The 19,359-nt window shown below is 41.0% G+C and overlaps 2 protein-coding genes across 4 annotated transcripts; one reads left to right on the top strand and one right to left on the bottom strand.

Moving 5' to 3' along the window:
• The first annotated feature begins 483 nt into the window (after positions 1-483).
• LOC309718179 (aldehyde dehydrogenase 1A1-like) lies at positions 484-6,290 on the top strand. Of its 3 annotated transcripts, XM_082553205.1 has the most exons (15): positions 484-609; positions 1,034-1,247; positions 1,983-2,143; positions 2,352-2,456; positions 2,687-2,827; positions 2,938-3,067; positions 3,209-3,270; positions 3,539-3,667; positions 3,799-3,912; positions 4,045-4,147; positions 4,505-4,689; positions 4,774-4,938; positions 5,040-5,197; positions 5,338-5,412; positions 5,583-6,290. In XM_082553205.1, exons 2-15 carry the CDS (start codon positions 1,187-1,189, stop codon positions 5,653-5,655), a joined length of 1,662 nt encoding a protein of 553 aa, XP_082409331.1. In that variant the 5' UTR covers positions 484-609; positions 1,034-1,186; the 3' UTR covers positions 5,656-6,290. The 3 variants fall into 3 exon arrangements, with proteins under 3 accessions (XP_082409331.1, XP_082409333.1, XP_082409332.1); XM_082553206.1 differs by lacking the exon at positions 484-609 and having other exon boundaries at positions 993-1,247; XM_082553207.1 differs by lacking the exons at positions 3,539-3,667; positions 3,799-3,912.
• Positions 6,291-6,405: 115 nt separating this feature from the next.
• tmc2b (transmembrane channel-like 2b) lies at positions 6,406-19,044 on the bottom strand (the record flags this gene model as incomplete). Its single annotated transcript, XM_082555984.1, has 20 exons — positions 18,941-19,044; positions 18,792-18,833; positions 18,179-18,578; positions 17,218-17,385; positions 15,344-15,434; positions 15,180-15,261; positions 14,972-15,078; positions 14,776-14,874; positions 12,838-12,980; positions 12,589-12,736; positions 12,013-12,207; positions 11,718-11,897; positions 10,884-11,042; positions 10,245-10,373; positions 9,614-9,681; positions 9,115-9,354; positions 8,684-8,809; positions 6,943-7,021; positions 6,720-6,846; positions 6,406-6,623 (listed from the first exon to the last, which is right to left on the bottom strand). The coding sequence occupies exons 1-20, from the start codon at positions 18,984-18,986 to the stop codon at positions 6,406-6,408; spliced, it is 2,847 nt and encodes a 948-aa protein (XP_082412110.1). The 5' UTR covers positions 18,987-19,044.
• Positions 19,045-19,359: the final 315 nt, after the last annotated feature.

The following is a 19,359-nucleotide window of genomic DNA, read 5'->3' as shown; positions in this document are numbered from 1 at the left end:
TGGAGATAAGTAGACCCAAAGAATCTAGGTTACTTATTTATAGTGTGCTGTAGTTCCAGTCCAAACTCTTTCATAGAAAAAGGCTTCAAGTCAAGTGTGTGACAAATAAGAGGTGAACGCATTAGTATGGGAGGATGGTTTTCACTATGTTTTCAACACTCCCTAGATGCAGCTCTACAAATCTTCTCTTTGTTTAATGAGGGTTAAATCAGGTTGTGTTGTCAAAGGGGATAATTCTCAAAAGGATGTGTGTATATCGAGACAGAAAATGGGCACACCAGACAAAATTATGTGATCACATTGTTCCTGGGAGACAGTGAAGCAGCAGGAGGCCCCTTATCAAAGCAAACATCTTCCCAATTATGCTTGTTGACTTGGAGGTGGGTCTAACCAGGCAACTGGGCTGAACTGATTCATAGAAGACAGAAGTAAAAATGATGGCAAATTCAAGATTTTCAAGATTTTCGGGCTTGGTTCTTCCTCTTCAACATCTAAAAAGTTTATTGTATTGTAAAATTATCTTGGTAAATGTTTAGAAGTGTGCTTAACTTAAGGCGATTTTGAAATGGAAGATTTATGCACAGAAAGATTTAACAAAGATTTAACAAGGTAAGATAACATCTAATAATCTTAGCTTAGCAGAAAAATGTAACTCAGGGGTGTTAAAATTATCCACAGAGTCCCTTTATATTACCACCAATCAGTATTCTGATATAGATGGTGCTAATTATTTATTTATTATTTATTGCCAGTGTACTAGAAGCTTTCTGAGTAAAATATTAATAAGCAGTAATAGTAAATCTGCAGGATTCAAATTGTAGTGAAGGAATAAAAATAGTGAAGTAGAAGAATTATTTAAACACTGTCAAGTTGATAAATTCCCGCTGATTGCAAAAATGGCTAATAATTAAAAATGTGTCTAACCATACTGTACTTCCATTGTCACGTCAGATGATTAGTGAGCTTGCCGCCTCCCGGGACACATGAGGTAAACTGGGATTGGGTCCATCTTAATGGTTATTTGCACGTGCAGGCAGACCCTCAAATGACCCAGGAGAAATCCTTCTGTGACAGCGCGCAATCCTGCGCATTTCTGCTTTCTGACGCTGAGAGCTGAAAGTATATAAAGAAGCTCGGAGACTCTCCGGTCAGCTGACACCGAGAGGAAGGAGAGAGCAGCTGCAACATGCCTGTGATCGGAGTGGGAATACACCAGTCGGGGGGAACTGCATCAGCATCACCCACAGGTAGAACAATTTTTTATGTTTACGTAATGTAATTCCACAACCATTTTCTAATGTTTGTTGAAAGACCAGATAAAAGTGCTTTTATAATAATAAAAATAAAAATAATTATTATCATTATTTTTATTATTGTGACAGACATAAATGTTCAAAAGTAATAGGCTTAATTTGCCAGATTTAAAAGTCTGTAAGTGCTATATTGACACATAGTTATGTATACATAATCTATTGTCTGGCTTCTCTACAAAATTATACAAGTGATATAGTAACATATTCAAACTGTCTTTTATCTGACACAGAAATCCACAATGCCTTAATTAAACTTGTTTCTTCCATATGAGCCCATGCATGATCAGGTTTTTCAGCAATTACAGTGAAATGCACCTCTGCTCATATTTTGCCCTGGCACAGCACTTGATGTTCTCAGATTCTCTCAGTTTAATTAAGGTCTAGTCCATTCTTCTGAGCTAGCAAACCATGTCAGTGCGTGGTCATGACCCTTGACCATCCGGTTTAAAAAAGCTGACAATGCCAATAACTAATTTGGCACAGTTTCTATTTACTCCACTGGGTTGGGATAGCATCGTGTGCACAGGGTTACTATCCTCACTCAGTGACCCAAATGTTAGCTTTCGCAATCACGTGTGTGTGTGTGTATGTATCTGTGTATTCACACACCTAATCAGACAAAGAGACTTGAACAACATTGTGTTCCATTTCTGTTTTTTGTTTTTTCAGAAAGAAAAAATTACAGCCTGAGCTCCCAGCCAGCCAATGGTTATGAACATCAGTCTGGAAATGGGTTCAACCACCAGGACCACAATTCCCAGAATGCAGATGGATTGGAGACAAATGCACTGCCCACTCCAATTGCAAACCCCCAAATTGTTTACACTAAGGTAAGCTGCAAGCCAAGAAGCAAAGCATATTTATAAGATGAAATAATTTGAATATAGGAAATATTTACCAGTCCTTTATCAGTTAGGATGCAGTAATTACCTGGAACAGCATTCAGAGATGATACCCCACACTGTGTGCTTATCACTGTAAAGTCAAAGAGTGAGGGGGATATATCACACAATCTTTGTCTCTATCTTTCACCATCAGGTGTTCATCGGTAACGAGTGGCATGAGTCATGCAGTGGCAGAAAGATTCCTGTGTATAATCCCACCACCGAGAAGCTGCTGTGTGAAGTGGAGGAGGCCGACTCAGTGAGTATTTTACACGTCGCTAGTAAGTTAGATGAGCTTTACAAAAAAAACTTTTGAATGTTTATGGAGCATTATTATGACTTACATTGTGAGCACTTTTTTGTACAACGTCTAACGTGTTGTATGCTGTGTAGATTGGGAATCTCCTTAAAGCAAATTTTTCAAGTAAACACATAAACTTGATCTGGCGTGATTGTGGTGGAAACCTCCTTAACTTGTGCTAATAACAGGACGATGTAGACAAGGCAGTGAGGAGTGCCAGAGCTGCTTTCCAGATGGGATCACCGTGGAGATCCATGGATGCCTCAGACCGAGGCCATTTACTTAACAGACTTGCTGACTTGGTGGAGCGAGACCGGCTCTTGCTAGCGGTGAGAAACACACATACACGTACCTGAAGTAAATCATCAGTAAATGTTGCTCCACAAAACATCACGACTGGATTATAATGACGCTGTGTGCTTTTTTTCTTGTTTTCCAGACACTAGAAGCTCTAAACTGTGGCAAAGTTTTCCTCGTGGCATATTTTGTAGATCTGATGGCTACAATCAAGACCTTGAGATATTACAGCGGCTGGGCAGACAAGATTCACGGAAAAACCATCCCCGTAGGTGAGTTAAATTCATTTTTTTTTATTTAGATCAGAGGTTACACGTGTTTCCATATTTAAAACCATCAGCACAACAAAAACTGGATGCATTCAGTGCTATAATAAATGAACTGTGTGTGTTTTTTCTTTTTTTCTTTTTTAGATGGAGAATATTTTACCTACACACGGCATGAGCCCATTGGAGTATGTGGTCAGATCATTCCTGTAAGTGAAATAAACACTAAAGGATGGCAAACATTCAACTGTTATGTTACCAAGTTTTTGTGTTTTTTCAGTGTTTACATTCAGCCAGCTGTGAGTAAAGTAATGGTCCTGAATGTGGTGAAAAAAATTTTAACCTGTTTTTTAGCTGAACCTGAGATAATTTGTTGATTGGTTCTGATTGTGTCACATTCATTATCACATAAATCTTTTAAGCCAAAAAGTCTTATGAAGCGAAAACTGAAAATTGAGTTTGCACTTTGGCATTCAGTGGAACTTCCCACTGATGATGTTCGTGTGGAAGATTGCTCCTGCTCTGTGCTGTGGGAACACTGTAGTCATCAAGCCAGCTGAACAGACCCCTTTATCAGCTCTGCATATGGCTGCACTCATCAAAGAGGTAGTTAGATTCAAATTACTAATCACCCACAACAATCTTATGCAATTATATAAGTGCAAAAACTGGCGCAAGTCCATTTCTTACTGAAAGAAGATGACTGAGTGGCTCTCTTTTCAACTCTCTGTGTTCAGGCTGGGTTTCCTCCTGGAGTGGTTAATGTGTTGCCTGGTTATGGTCAGACAGCAGGCTGTGCCATTTCTCACCACATGGATATAGACAAAGTAGCCTTTACCGGATCTACTGCTGTTAGTATAAATCTCAGCACAGTGTGTCTGTGTGAACAGCTTGCTCTCTTCTGGTTTTGTGCATTTCACTCATGTACAAATGAACTCCTTTACTGTAACCATGCAGCTCACATGGTTGTCACTGGTTACCAGGTTGGAAAACTCATCCAGAAGGCTGCAGGTGAAAGCAACCTGAAGAGAGTCACACTGGAACTTGGTGGAAAAAATCCTAATATTGTCTTTGCAGACTGTGACTGTGAGTGGGACCTTTTTTCACTTGATTACGTCACATTTCTCTCTTTAAATGTCATATTCTTTTATACCTTTACCATGTCTAACCATTTCTGAATTGAACAAATAAAGTGCAGCACCATATTAAGTCACACTTGTGGTGTATAAATCTTTCTTTTAGATTTGATATCTTTATATGATATATCTTGTAGTAGTATTATCTTACTGTAGTGGTTTTCCCTAACAAGTGAATGATCCCTCGTTTGAACCTGGGAGTAGAAGAATCCCTTTGGGGTCGTGTCACAAAGGGCATCTGTTGTTAAAAAGAAATCTGCCAACTACCAGCAGTTAAAGGTGGCTTTTCTGTGTATATGTCTTGCAGTAGAGTACGCAGTGGAGCAGGCACACAGTGGTCTGTTCTTCAATCAGGGCCAGTGCTGTCTGGCAGGATCCAGGGTGTTTGTAGAGGAACCAATCTACGAGGAATTTGTCCGCCGCAGTGTAGAGAAAGCCAGATCCAAAGTCCTGGGAAACCCACTCTTGCCAGGCGTGGACCAGGGACCACAGGTATACTGTGGCCTGAATACTGTTACACCAACTAACAAGTCAGACAGGTCAGAATAATATGAGCTTTGTTTATTTTTTCCTCAGATCAACCAGAAGCAGTTTAATAAGATAATGGAGCTAATAGAAAGCGGGAAGAGAGAAGGTGCAACTCTGGAGTGCGGTGGCTCTCCAGGGGGTCAGCAGGGACTTTTCATCCAACCCACCGTGTTCTCAAATGTCAGAGACCATATGCGTATCGCTAAAGAAGAGGTACTCACACCCCCAACGGTGGAGCACATATTAAAATACGTAGTCTAATTCTACTGCTCATTTTTTTGCTTTTGTAAGATTTCTCTACCATCCTCTTGCAGATATTTGGCCCGGTGCAGCAGATTATGTGTTTCCGCAGCATAAGTGAAGTCATCGAGAGAGCCAATGCCACACAATACGGGTTGGCAGCAGGAGTCTTCACTAATGACATCAACAAAGCCCTTACAGTCTCCTCTGCTCTGCAAGCCGGCATGGTCTGGTATGGATCACATCCTTTGCACAGAGCATGATAACTGAAGCCTCTCTTAAAGTCCCATTAGACTTTGGAATAGTGCAGCTACTACTATTGTATGCCTGTTTTTAAGGAATAAGGTGAAACTAATGCTGCTTTAATTCTAGGGTGAACTGCTACAATGCCATGAGTATTCAGTGTCCATTTGGTGGCTTCAAGATGTCTGGGAATGGGAGAGAACTGTGAGTGTTGCCATTTTGAAATCTAAGGAAATTAACCTTTACATTTGCTGCATTAATGTCCATCAAACAACTACGTAATCGTTGCTTTGAGACTTTGTAACAATGCACTGCAACTTGACTAGTAAACTCTTTCTCTTTTTAATCAGTAGTGCTTGTTTTTCTTATTTCAGGGGGGAATATGCACTGCAGGAGTACACTGAAATCAAGGCAGTCACAATCAGAATATCACAGAAGAGCTCATGATACTGCCAGTCTACATTTCTCCTGTTTAAACCATCAGCCAGAGTCAGATCATTAGATCATGCTGCACCTGCATGTTTTGTAGCCACTTTGTGAATATTTATTCCATTTTCTGCACAGACTTTCTTTATTTTTGTCATATACCGCCAGGGTTACATGACTTTTATCTATGGTGGTCCTCTAGTGTACAGGTTTGTAAACAGATTGTTCTTTGAAGTTTTGCTTCTCGTGTGTTTGATAGTTTAGTTACACCGTAAATGGCAATTTTTCATAAATAGAACATTTTAATAGATGTCATGCAAAAAATTAGAAAGTCACTTTAAAAACTATGTACAGGGATTTCCACATGAAATCAGTCGTCTGTATAGATAAGCAGTAAACTGTAGACTGATTCCACTGTAGTAAACAGGAAAAAAAGCCGAGTCCTTGGTAGAAGTTGCTGAGACATAGAGTTTGTTGACATTTTTGCAGTTGTAATACTACTGACACAGATAACACACCATTTCTGTATCTTTTAACTGAGTCGCTGCAGTAACTACAGACTTTTTCCAGTGTTAGGTATGACTGATGTCTCATCTACCATGTTGAAAATACTAATTGAATGCTTTTCATTCATATAATAAAATTCCAATAAGAAATGATGTTATGAAATTTGTGTTCATTTGCATCATTGCAGTAAACCCCAAATTGATTCCTCCTCCATATGCAGCTGGAGCCATCCTAGCAGATATCTGTAACTGTGAATCATGCTTCTTATGTCCTCGGAGGAGCGCCCCGACCTCTCCCTCTGCCAGGCCCAGGTAGAGGGCCCCTGAGATGTCCAGGAGGCCCTCCCCGTGCCCGAGGAGGATGGGCTACTGGCCCTCTGGGGTTTGTGGCAGCCAGTGACACCTCCTTTTGCAGGTTGACCCCTTTCCCCGCTGATCCTGGCTTCATTTTGGTAGACTTGCTTCCCTTCTCAATTACAATATCTAAAAAGACAGATTGAGAGTTGGAAAATGTGGTCAGGTCAGTGGGGTGTTAATTATCCTACAGTATATGCAGCTGAAGCCTGTATATGAGTGTACCATGAGGCGGCTCTTCCTCAGTGGGAGGCGGTATTAGAGATTTATTTGGCAGAAGGTCCTCCAAGTCTTTCATTACTTGATTAGTGCTGTCCTTGTTGTTCCTGCGGTTCTTCTCCTCGTCTCGGGCCTGAAGTGATGACCAACAAACCCGACAGTCATTTGATTTGAATCTAATCTTGAACTTTTGCTTAAATATGGGAAATTAAGAGAAATTCATACTGACCATTTTCATCTTCTTTTTAAGGTCCAGGTTTGCCTGTTGGTATCCCTTTGACACTGTGTTAAGGTAGTAGATGGCCAACCTGTTACACAGTATAAGTCTTTTACTGTGCCACTGCAGATGGATTAGATTACAGTCAGGCTTTGCACACAGTGCTAGATCATATTGTTCTGTCATTTTGTTCTGTGTTTATGTACATGCACTGATCATGGAAATTTTAGGCAAATTTATATTTTGTCTGGGTGCCATGACGTGTGTTACTTCGCCTCATCAGTTACAAGTGTAAAAGAACTGTTGTTAAATTCATAAGCTGCACAGGTAGCTTATCTGCTCTTTGTTATCTACCCAAACGTAATGTGATAATGTCAGAGTGGAAACAAAACACTGTTCGCAAACACTGGTTTTCTTGCCAGAAAGCTTAGGGTGAGCAAATAAAATGCCACTACACTGAAAAGCAGGTAATGAATAGCCTCCTGAAACTTAAGCTGCCTGCTTAGATATACCACTCCAGGGCTCAGGCCAGCTACATGCATATGAGAAAGACAGCACAAAAAGTATCCACTGTAGCCACCTGCCACGGGGTAGGCCACAAAAACAAATGGAAGAATGGAAAATTCAAAATACTGAGCCAGGTGTAAAAAGCAAGAAAGCTAGGTTGGGTTTGTCTGCAGGGAAACTTGTTGCTTGTGAGAAGAGATGACAGAGATGTTTGTACGGCAACTACCACAAAAATATTCACAAGCATTCGTTTTCCCCATTAAGAGCCATAACAAGGATAAAGACTAACAAAAAAAAATCCACAGGACAGCACACATGTTTTATTTGTGGATTTAAATTTAAATGGAGGATTAAAGCTGGTCCTTTCTTTAGGAGCACCTGTACAGAAACTAGACCTGCCAGCTGACCACAGTAATTAAATTTATTAAGAAAAGAGATTGTTTGTTAACTGTAAAATGTGTTTGCTTACTTGACCACATCTTCACCACAACTATAGATGCCACTGGTACTGCTTTTGTCCTCTTTCCCTGCCCTCATCCCCAGTCGGTTGCGGCAGATGGCCGCCCCTCATTAAGTCTGGTTCTGCCCAAGGTTTCTTCCTGTTATAAGGGAGTTTTTCCTGTCCATTGCCTGTTCATAAGGGGTCATCTGATTGTTGGGATTTTCTCTGTATTATCGTAGGGTTTTTACCTTCCAATATAAAGCACCTTGAGGGGACTCTTGTTGTGATGTGGGGCTAAAGTGAATTCCTCAAAATCAGTGCCACTCAGTTAGGACAATGTGATCCGCCACACCACAAAATCAGGAACAGATGGACACCTTAAAATCTCTCTACTCTCTGAATTCTTCAGATCCTAATCTGGGTGAGTATCTGACAAACACATTCCATAGAGACCAACCAAGACTACCCTCCGATTATCACGGCCCACATTTTCACTGTACTCCTCCAAGAAAGGCTGACTTTTGCTGCCACTGTGTGGTAGTGTCAAAAAAGACAGTGTAAGGGTAACATCACCACATTATCAGTATTCACTAAGATAGAGACAACTGAAATGCACACAATTTGTTTTTCTAAATAAATAATAAGATTGTGTAGGCAACCTTAAATATATTAGCAGTGCACAAAAGGTTTCATTTGTTTTCTTACATTTATCATGCACGCTTAAAAACACACAAAATGTAAAAATGTATCTTCATTTAGCAGGTACAGAAGCCATGTTTGACTTATTATTTAAATTATACTTACACCATGAGGAGGACGGCAGGCATGATGAGTCCAGGATTGGTGGCATATGTAAAAATGGTCCCTATGAAAGCTGGTAAATCCTGTGTTATAGTCTCCATAACCACATCGTACATCCTGTCCTGACCACTGGGGGGATATTGTTGCTGTTATCATTATTGTTACTAACCCTTGGATTTAAAAAAACACAAAAACAAAAAAAACATGTGCATGCAGAAGTATGCTTGAGAAACCTGCCAAGACGCTGCAGATTAAAAAATTTTATTATGTTCATTCTTTAAGTTGACTCTAATAATTATGTTAATGATCATCTAGTGAATCTGAATAAGCTTGTTCATGCAGATTATTAACCGAATAAAAAATGTAAATCTGCAGAAAAAGAAAAAAGATATTCATGCACCACCTTAGATCTCTTATTTTAACCTCATACTGACCTGAATGGACCACAGTCGAAGGACGGGGGCAGGGTCATTATCGTGTAAACGACAGGAAGCAAGCTAAGGAAGAGCACGAGGAGCAGCAGGCCCATGTAGAAGTTGTTGGACCTCGATGCCTTGAAAACTCGCTCGTGAGGAACATTACAGGCCATCACTGCCCAGCACTGGAAGTACATCGACGTCAGGAGACGCAGCACATTCAGACCCACCAGACCTGGAGCGTAAAATGCTCCCATCCTAAGAAAAACAACATATTAAGCAACACTGTTCAAAAAGGAAAAAGATCACGATGCAATTTCAAACTAATCAGCCACTGAATAGTGTAATTAGTGTTATTAGAGATTTTGTGATTGCTGCATTAATGATAGGCGGATCAAAGAAACGTGAGCTGTGTTTCAGCAGAGGGAAGCTTATTAGTGAGCTATTCATCTCATTAGAGAATCTCCAGTGAAGCAGAAAGGAGTCAGAAAATAAAATCATCGATGGAGTAATTCACCATATCATTCCTTGATTGAAGATAAGCCCCAGCACATTCCCACTGATGTCAAACTCTGCATATGATGGCTGGAATAAACACACAAACAACATGATTTGCATGTACTCCTGAATTAATAAACAGCAGGTCAATACACTTTGCATTTGTTGCTCTCTCTCTCTTTCACTCTGTAATTAAGTTCTCATTAGTGTCCTGTTTCATTCTATGTTCAGGATCACCTGTCTTGCCAGATGTCATTGCAAAGTATCAGGTTGATGTAGATGCATTACGAACTGCGGTGGTAAACCCTTGAATTAAAGCAGAAAGTCTGCACCTCCTCCTCTGTTCATGTGTTCAGTAATACCTGAATGATAATGACATAACCACTACTTAAACTGACACAATCACCTTAAATTCCCATGCAGGACTTGAGACAAGTGGTGCAAGTGCAGACTTAAACGTTTTATTTATTTATTTATTTTAATTGTGTTAACGGCAACTGAGCAACAATCAGTTTTGAGGCCTGCTGAGGCCTGTTCCCTGCAAACATTGCTGATGAGCACGACATTATTTCAGTCAAACAAACTAAGATGGACATATGTTAAGGGCACGGGACACTGTGACCCACTGACACACAATTAGGAGTACTCACGAATCCGGCCTCCAGGTCCCAGCACCAGCAGTAGTTGAGGAAGCGAACAATGATAGCTCGCGCAAAGTCACCGATCAAGATAGTCAAAAAGGTTACCTGCATGTCTGATACGATAAGTTTCACAAATTCCTGCAAGGTAAAAGTAAAGACATAAAGAAAAGAAAGAATTGTGATGTTGTCCCCAAATACTTAAAATCAAATGTTTATTTATTCAAATACTTAATTTTTAAGGGAATATGCTTGGTATGAACTAAATATATACCAATCAAATAAGTTTTGTTTGATCAGAAAATTCACATTTTATAATGTACCTATGTAACAAGATTACATGGAACATTTACATGTAATGAAATTAGTCAGCATCATGGGCAGAACATATGTAGAGTCTATGACCCCTACCAAATTGAAACAATGTTGCACTGATCACTGCACTAGCATAGATAAATAGACCAGTTTGGAGATTTATTTTTTTAACTATGCAGGTTATTAATGAACTTGTGCAACACAAATTGTGACCGGTGATTCTATGAGTAACTGTGATGTGATTATTGTGTTACAGACAATTTAGTGTAATTACAGTAATGCAGTACTTTGTAATGTGTTTCCCTCAGCACTGTTATACATAAAGCTTCTACTAACTATTCCCACTGCAGTCTCCCAACAAGGTCCTCTGACAGCATCTGCAGGATTCACGACCAGTGGAGGCACATCCGTCGTGTTGTAGTAGGAGCTGTAGTTGGCATTGTACTCATGTATAGCCCATTCAGTGGCATTCTTGAGCTCCTGCTCCGTTTCCAGCTGAAAAACATTTAATGCATCAAAGAAAAATTAAGGTGTCAGTGTTCATGTAGCATATTTCATACACACATAAATGTAGTTTCCAGGTTTTAAAAAATAACTGATTATTGGGAATTTGGGAAGGACTGTTTATTTTCTGCTTAAGATGTGAGTTAAAGGTCCGATACCACTGTCGCTTAATTTAGCACAAACACAGGAACAGTAGCCAGGATCTGACTGAGGAAAACAAAACCTGCATAACCGGCTATGAGGTTTAGGGGGCAATATTTCACACACATACACACAAACACACACACTCATTTTCATATCTTAGCAAGGATATCTAATTGACATAATGCTTTCCCTAGCCGCTTACCCTAACCGTCATCATCAATAAATGAATGCCTAACCTTAATCCTCAGCCTAAACCTAACCATGACCTAATTGTAACCCTGACACTAAAACCACATTTCGAGCATCAAAAGTGCCTTCAACGTTGTGGGGACGCACATTTTGTCCCCAAGTGACTGTTGGTCAACACACGTATAGTGGCATGTCAATTTTCTGTCCTCATAAATGTGTCTAAACATGTGTGACAAATATGCAAAAAAACCAAGACTTCTGCAGTGTACATTACTTTTCACATCAGTGTATAAATGCAACTGTAACTAATGCATGAAGGCACATCAGCCATACCTTGTCATTAACTTCATCAAAGAGAGCAAAGAGGAAGGTGTAAAGATTTCCCAGGAAGAGGGCGAAAATTCTCCCCAGCTGCCACTTAAGGGCAATACGGGGATGATAAGCTTCCAACTCTGCAATGGTTTCAAACAGTGGAGGACACACTAGTCCCAATAGAGACATCACAAACTCCACCTGATACAAAAGACAAGAGAGAATGTAAACATTTATTTTTTCAAGCCTCAACTATCCCAACTTTTCATCGCTCCTTGTGTCGGAAAAGAACACCATGTGCTCAGTGTAAACCTGCCTCGTTCTTTTGAAACCACGTGAGAGACGCTGGATCCATCTTAGCAAAATCCTGAGAACGTTTCACCACAAAGTAGATGAGATAACCACTGCCACCAAGACAGCACAGGATCATAATATTTGCCAGAATCCTGAGGAAACGTTGGAGATGGATGTTTTCATCCTTCTGGTTCTCCTTTTCATCTACAATGGACTCCTGCATTACAAATAAAGAAGCACTTAAGATCTCTTTCAGTTTCAAGTTACACAATTTAGCACCTTCACATTTCAGAAGTTTAAATCTCCCTGCAAATGGCGCCAGGACAGTTTTCCCCACTTTCCTTATTAAGTAGATTTTTATGATTAACCATCTTAAATTGGGGCTCAGCATATGAAAATGTTGACGTGGAGTACATTATGCTCGCACCTCTCTCTTCGCTGTAACACTATAGGGGATGGAGAAATCAGTGGCAAATTAACAAGTGGGATGTGTTTGCTGGCAGCAGGAATGACATGCCCAACATGGACCTATTTTATTTACACCACATATGAAAACTTCCTTCTGAAAATCCTCCAACATGCACACACACACGCTAACCTTAAAGCTGGTGGTTATGGAGGCGTACTTATTATCTGCAGTTTCGGGGTTTCCTATGAGGTAGTCCCAGCTGGTGAACATCTTCCAGCTGAAGGTGAACTCTCCTTCATCACCCCCATCTCCTCCCTCATTTGCATTACGAGCCATCCTGAAGAGACAAACAAAAAGAAATGATAAAGAAACCCTAAAAAAAAACAAAAAAAACTTCTACATGATTTTCATCTGAATGCCCGCATATGTCTTGCCTACATTCTAATGACAACCATTAGGCTGTATCCAAATATTCCAACACCAGTGAGCAGGTATGACAGAGGGAGTCTGAACTTCAGCACGCCAATGTTTCGTTCGTTGTTGTAGTAGCCATAAAACAAAATAGAGTACTTGCAGTATCCCTGTTGATGAGAAACAGAAAGGTATAGTCACGCATACATGCAAATACAGTCTGTACTCAAGGTAAGTTTCTCACCACACCAATGTATAAATAACATTAGAAAATATCAAAATGGTGACTGAAACAGCCATGCTATCATCTCTGAGGGTGTAAAGGCTGCTATCTATATTGCTAACATGCGAATGTTCATTCTCTTCTGCTTATCAGGGTCACAGGGGGCTGGAGCCTATCCCAGCTAAAATAGGGCAACAGGCAGGGTACACCCTGAGCAAGCTGCCACCCTGACACAGGGCTAACACAGAGCGACAGACAACCATTCAGACTTACACATTTGGGCAATTAAGAAGCACTAATTAACCCAACCCCACCCAGATGATGTAGTCAAACTCATGACTGTTCTTGCCTTGAGGTATCAGTGCTAAGCACCATTGTCCATCCATCCATCCATTTTCATCTGCTTTATCCGGGGCCGGGTCGCGGGGGCAGCAGCCTAAGCAAAGAGGCCCAGACCTTCCTCTCCCCAGCCACCTCCTCCAGTTTATCCGGGGGAATACCAAGGCGTTCCCAGGCCAGCCGAGAGATATAATCTCTCCAGCGTGTCCTGGGTCTGCCCCGGGGCCTCCTCCCGGTGGGACATACCTGGAACACCTCACCCAGGAGGCGCCCAGGGGGCATCCTTGTCAGATGCCCGAACCACCTCAGCTGGCTCCTTTCGATGTGGAGCAGCAGCGGCTCTACTCTGAGCCCCTCCCGGATGGCCGAACTTCTTACCCTATCTCTAAGGGAGAGGCCAGCCACCCTTCGGAGGAAGCTCATTTCTGCCGCCTGTATCCGCGATCTCGTTCTTTCGGTCACTACCCACAGCTCGTGGCCATAGGTGAGGGTAGGGACGTAGATTGACCGGTAAATTGAGAGCTTCGCTTTTACACTCAGCTCCCTCTTCACCACGACGGACCGGTGCGGCGTCCGCATTACTGCAGCTGCAGCCCCAATCCGTCTGTCGATCTCCGGCTCCCTTCTCCCATCACTTGCGAACAAGACCCCGAGATACTTGAACTCCTCCACTTGGGGCAGGAACTCATCCCCGACCCGGAGTGGGCACTCCACCCTTTTCCGGCTGAGAACCATGGCCTCAGATTTGGAGGTGCTGATCCTCATAACCACCATTGTGCTGCCATGAAGTTCAAATTGAGTACCAGAATTCAGAAGAAAGTGATTTAAGTGATCCAGGAATTCTTGTTGGTGCCAGCAGGCCGGTCTGAGTAGTTCAGAAACTGCTGATCAACTTGTGCCTTCCTACACAACCATCTCTAGAGTTTATAGAGAATGGTCCAAAAAAGAGAAAATATCCAGTGAGCTGTAATTTTCTGGGATAAAATGCTGTTTCAATGCCAGAGGTCAGAGGAGAATGGCAAGAAGCCTTTAAGCTGATAGAAAGGGAACTAAAACCAAGATATGCAGAAAGCCTCTCTAAACATCTTAAACCTTGAAGCAGGTGAGCTACAACAGCAGGTGATGCTCCCCTCATCTAAGAACAAGAAACTCAGGCTGGCTACTTGAACTTGACACTGAGTTAACTGAACTCTTATGGCATCCACAGTCACCAGATCTTACCAAAACATTATCAAAAGTAAAAAAAAAAAAAAAAAAAACAAGTATTAGAAATTTAAAAAAAAATGTATTTTTCTTTTCTTTGGTATAAGGGCAAAAACTACTGTTAGCCAGTCTGGGGAAAAAAGAGAGCTCGTGTGTGAGGAAAAAATGAATTAAGGGATGCATGAAGCTAGGATCCTCACACCAAAGTCAAAGAGCACTGAGAAGTCCATGGCTGTGTCCTGTTCAGATCGTGGCACAGTTTTCCGGGGAATGGAGCCATAGGGGAGACCCATGAGAACCTAAATGCAGAGAAGAGGGATGGAGAGATGGATGGAGAGAGCTCAGCATTTGCCACATTAGCTATTGGCTGCTAGCATACATATAGACAAAGCCTACCTCTGGCAGCACCACCAGACCAAACATGAACCCGAACAGGATCAGGTTCAGGCCATACATCCACCTCAGAAAAATGAAGTAAGATGCCACCGATGATCCAAAATGACCTGGGGGGAAGGGGGTGGGGTGAAAATACATAATTGTGAGGACAGCTTATTAGCAAATGTAAGATTATAGCTTAGTGATTATTTGGTTTTGTGGTACCAACTTTCTACTTCCTTTATCTTCCTCTCCCAGGGTATACAAGCTGTTTTGAAGTTCTCAAAGTCCCGATTAAACTTGATAAGTTTCTAGGGGAGAGTGCAGAGAAGCAAACTTAAACAATATTACTCAAATTATAAATCAATGCATTTTGCACAGTGAGGACATTACCTTGGTCATCATGACTTTAAACGCATACAACTTCTTGCCTTTTCCTTTCCCGAGAGCACCTTCGAATTTTTCAACAAACTCCTGGGCCTCCCTGTTTCAGGCAGTACACAAATGTTCAGCAATGAAATACCATCCATGCCCACATCCAACTGAAAATCATGATCTACTCAGTGAATTAATTATTTAGTTAGTGAACAGGATGTACAAACAACAGGTTTGGAATGATTTACTGATTGATGACACGCTGCATATGTTAAGAGCACTGGCAGGAAGACACAGCAAGCAGGAGGTCAGCTCACCACAACAACATGCATTAAACAGTGTCAAGCTCATGAAAAGTTAAGGCAACTCGGCTATCATGTTCCCTTTCCAGAAACTTGCCTACATACATAACAAACATACATACTTACCTCACAAACACACACTGACTTACACAAGCCTTACCCCTGGCTAGGAAGCCAGAACAGTTTGCTGTCTTCTAACATATCTAACAGGCTGAGATACAGCCAGCTTGGCTTGTGCTGAGATTTTATAGGACCCTGTTGTCATGTATACAAATTCCACAAAGGGCAGAATTTCCATACAGTGCATCCAGAAAGTGTTCAGACCACTTCACTTGTTTCACATTTTGTCATGTTACAGCCTTGTTCCAAAATGGATTAAGTTCATTTTGTTCTGCATTCAATATGTCCATTGTGATGTTGAGTAAACAAAATTTTCCTCGAAATTCTTGCAAAAATCACATACATGTACTGTAAGTATTCTCACACTTTGCTCAACACTTTAGCAATGATTGTAGCCTCAAGTCTTTATGATTATGATGCTACAAGCTTGAAACACCTATTTCTGGGCAGTTTCTCCCATTCTTCTTTTCAGAACCCTTCCATCAGATTGGATGGAGAGCACAGCCATATTCAGATGACTGTGCTTCAAGTCTGGGCTCAGAGTTGGCCACTCAAGGACATTCACAGAGCGGTCACAAAGCCACTCTTGTCATCCTGGCTGTGCGTTTAGGGTCGCAGTCTTGCTGGAACATAAACCAGACCAGTCTGAGGTCCATAAAGCATCTAGTTCCTGCTGCTGAAAAACATCGCCACAGCATGATGATGCCACCACCATGCTTCACTGTAGGAATGGTATTGGCCAGGTGATGAGAGGTGTCTGCATGATGATGCAGACATGACGGGCCAACGAGTTGGCATTCAGGTGGCTTCTGTCTGGCCATTCTGCCACATGGGCCTGATTGGTGGTGTGCTGCAGAAATGGATGTCCTTGTGAAAGGTTCTCCTTTCTCCACAGAACAATACTGGAACTCTGTCAAAATGACCATCAGGTTCTCAGTCACCTCCCTGTCTAAGGCCCTTCTACCCGATCACTCAGATTGGCCATGCGGTCAGCTCTAGGAAGAGTCCTGGTGGTCCCAAACTTCTTCCATTTACAGATTATGTTGGAATATTGGAATAAGGCTGTAAAACAATGTGGAACAAGTGAAGTGCTGTGAATACTTTCCAGATGCACTGTAGATGAATAAAAGCCTAGATCTAAACATTTGCATAGGTTGCAGGACTCAAACATGCTTTGCCCTGTCTAAAAACACATTTTTTTAAAGTAGTTTTGTCTGTTTGTATAGTTGAGCATTGATGAGTGGAAGTACCAAAGAGGTAAAGTAGCAGTGAGCAAGATTTAATAATAAATGTCCAACTTCACATGGTATTAAAAGAAAATGTGCACCAGCAAAAATGGAGTAATAAGCAATTTTAAAAAGGCACTCAAAATGAACAACATCTTTAATGAACAGAAGTTACGGTTGTAACAAAAAGCAGGCCAAAGAAGAGGATTAAGAGTTGGCCACAGTTTTTTGTTTTCATTTTTACTTTAGCAGTACGAGCCTCCTCTTCATCCGCCAAGGTTTGTTCCTTAATGTAGCAATCAGCTTCTTCTTTTCTTCTACTTGTTCTTTCAGGGCAGCGATCTCTCCCTCTGACATCGACTCTTCATCAGACTCGTCTTCAGACTCGTCTTCAGAGGAAGAAGCTGGAGAGCTGCCAAAGGGAAGCAACCGTCACTCGCAATGACTTTGAGAAGGCCTAATTCTCACACGATTCATCACCTCAAGAAAAGCTTTCCTGGTGGTTTTAATTAGTAGATTTATATCTAACTGCACACGGTGCAGTGTTCACTTAATAACCCCAGTTCCAAAAAAGCTGGGATTCTGTGTAAAATGTAAATAAAAACACAATGCATTGAGTAGCAAATCTCATAAACACATATTTTATTCACAATGGAACAAAGACAACAGATGTGTAAATGTGAAGATGTACCATTTTGAAGCACGTTTTGAATTTGATAACAGCAATCCCGTCCCAGCAATGCGGTCAAATTGATTGGCATTTGATAGTACAGATGGACAATAACCCAAAACATACAGCCGCTGCATTAAAGGCCTGACAGAGCATTTAAAAGGAAATAAAACAGCATCTGGTGATGTCCATGAGCTCAAGACTTCATGCCATCATTGTCAGCAAAAGGTTTTCAACCAAGTATTAGAAATGAACATTTTATTTTCAGTTATTTAATTTGTCCAATTACTTTTGAGCCCCTGAAATGAAGGGATTGTGTTTAAAGAAATTGCTTTAGTCCCTCAAATTTTTATGCAATTTATTTTGGACAACCCACTGAATTAAGGCTGAAAGTCTGCACTTCAACTGCATCTGAGTTGTTTGAATTAAATTTCATAGTGGTAATTTACAGAGCCAAGAAAAAAAAAACACCTATATCTGTAAATATTTATGGACGAAACCGTAGGTGAAATACAGCTCTCAGAGAATACTGCACCTGCTCTGCTTTCCATTCTTCTTTTTCTTGTCCTTCTCACTGCCTTTATTTGTCTCGTCTTTGCCTTTAACATTTCCCTTCTTCTCCTTATTCTGATCCTCTTTCTCCTGTTTGGAAGGCGCTCTTCCTCCTTTCTTCCTTTTACCCTGATCTTCTTCGCTCTCCTCATCACGCTCCTCATTTGCAGCTTTCCTCCTGGGAGCTTTGGCTCCTTTCTGTCTCACCCTTCGTTTGTCTTCCTCATCGTCTTGGTCACTGTCTTGGGGCTTGGTCCTCTTCCTTCGTCCCCTTTTCCTCGGTGCCTCATCTTCATCTTCTTCATCATCCTCATCATCACTGACCTGTTTGGTTTTACGCTGTGCTTTGGCTCTTCTGTTTTTGCTTCTCCTTCTGGTCTCATCTAAGACACACACACACACACACATACAAATATATATTATTTTTTTACACAAGGTTTGATATTGAAAATGCAATAACATGTCCCTGAACAAATACAACCATCAACAATAAGAACTGACAAAAAGGGCCGAAAATGCCTTAAAAGCTATAAACATTTTCAAAACGTTTTCTTTAAATTAAACTAAAGACAGAAAAATTGTCCCATATGACTTACCTTCACTCCCACTGTCCAACGTAGCATCCACCTCCATCCCAACTGAACAGATGCATGAATACAACCATTTAGATTCAAATGTTTAAATAAATATAGCAATGAATGAATGAGTCAGTTTTCCCTATAATAGCATTAAAACATCTTCTCACCATCTTCAGCCTGAATTATAGCATCGTTTTTCCTTTTTGGAGGCATCCTTCTGATCTTTTAGTTATTTATATATTCTTTTTGTCCCCTACTCACTTCCGACTCAGTCTCATCTTCATCCATGAGTCACTCAGTTCACTGACACAGTACACTGTGAAGGTACAGAAAGAAAGTCAGTATACATAACCACATAAGCACACACACACACCACACACACACGCACACACACACCTCTGTTTGTGCTGCTCAAAGGCTGGGCTCCATGACAACAGCCAAAGAAACCCAGCCCTTAGATGATAATCAGGAGCCAGAGAGAATCTGAGAGACAATGGACTTGTCTATCAAAATGTTAACTGATATTATACAGGGGAGAGATATAAGAAGATATAAATTTTTGGTGATTTAACACTCAAGTTTATTT

Source organism: Aulonocara stuartgranti (genome assembly GCF_965226115.1).
Source record: "Aulonocara stuartgranti genome assembly, chromosome: 12".
Lineage (NCBI taxonomy): Eukaryota > Metazoa > Chordata > Actinopteri > Cichliformes > Cichlidae > Aulonocara > Aulonocara stuartgranti.
The sequence above is the reverse complement of the archived record's forward strand: the minus strand, read 5'-3'. Positions and strand labels throughout refer to the sequence as shown.

Bases quoted from the DNA above. Each gene is read 5' to 3' on its own strand.
- LOC309718179 (XM_082553205.1), top strand. From the start codon at position 1,187: ATGCCTGTGATCGGAGTGGGAATACACCAGTCGGGGGGAACTGCATCA. The intron at 2,828-2,937 runs GTGAGAAACACA...CTTGTTTTCCAG, and splicing joins GAGACCGGCTCTTGCTAGCG to ACACTAGAAGCTCTAAACTG. The intron at 3,668-3,798 runs GTAGTTAGATTC...CTCTGTGTTCAG, and splicing joins TGGCTGCACTCATCAAAGAG to GCTGGGTTTCCTCCTGGAGT.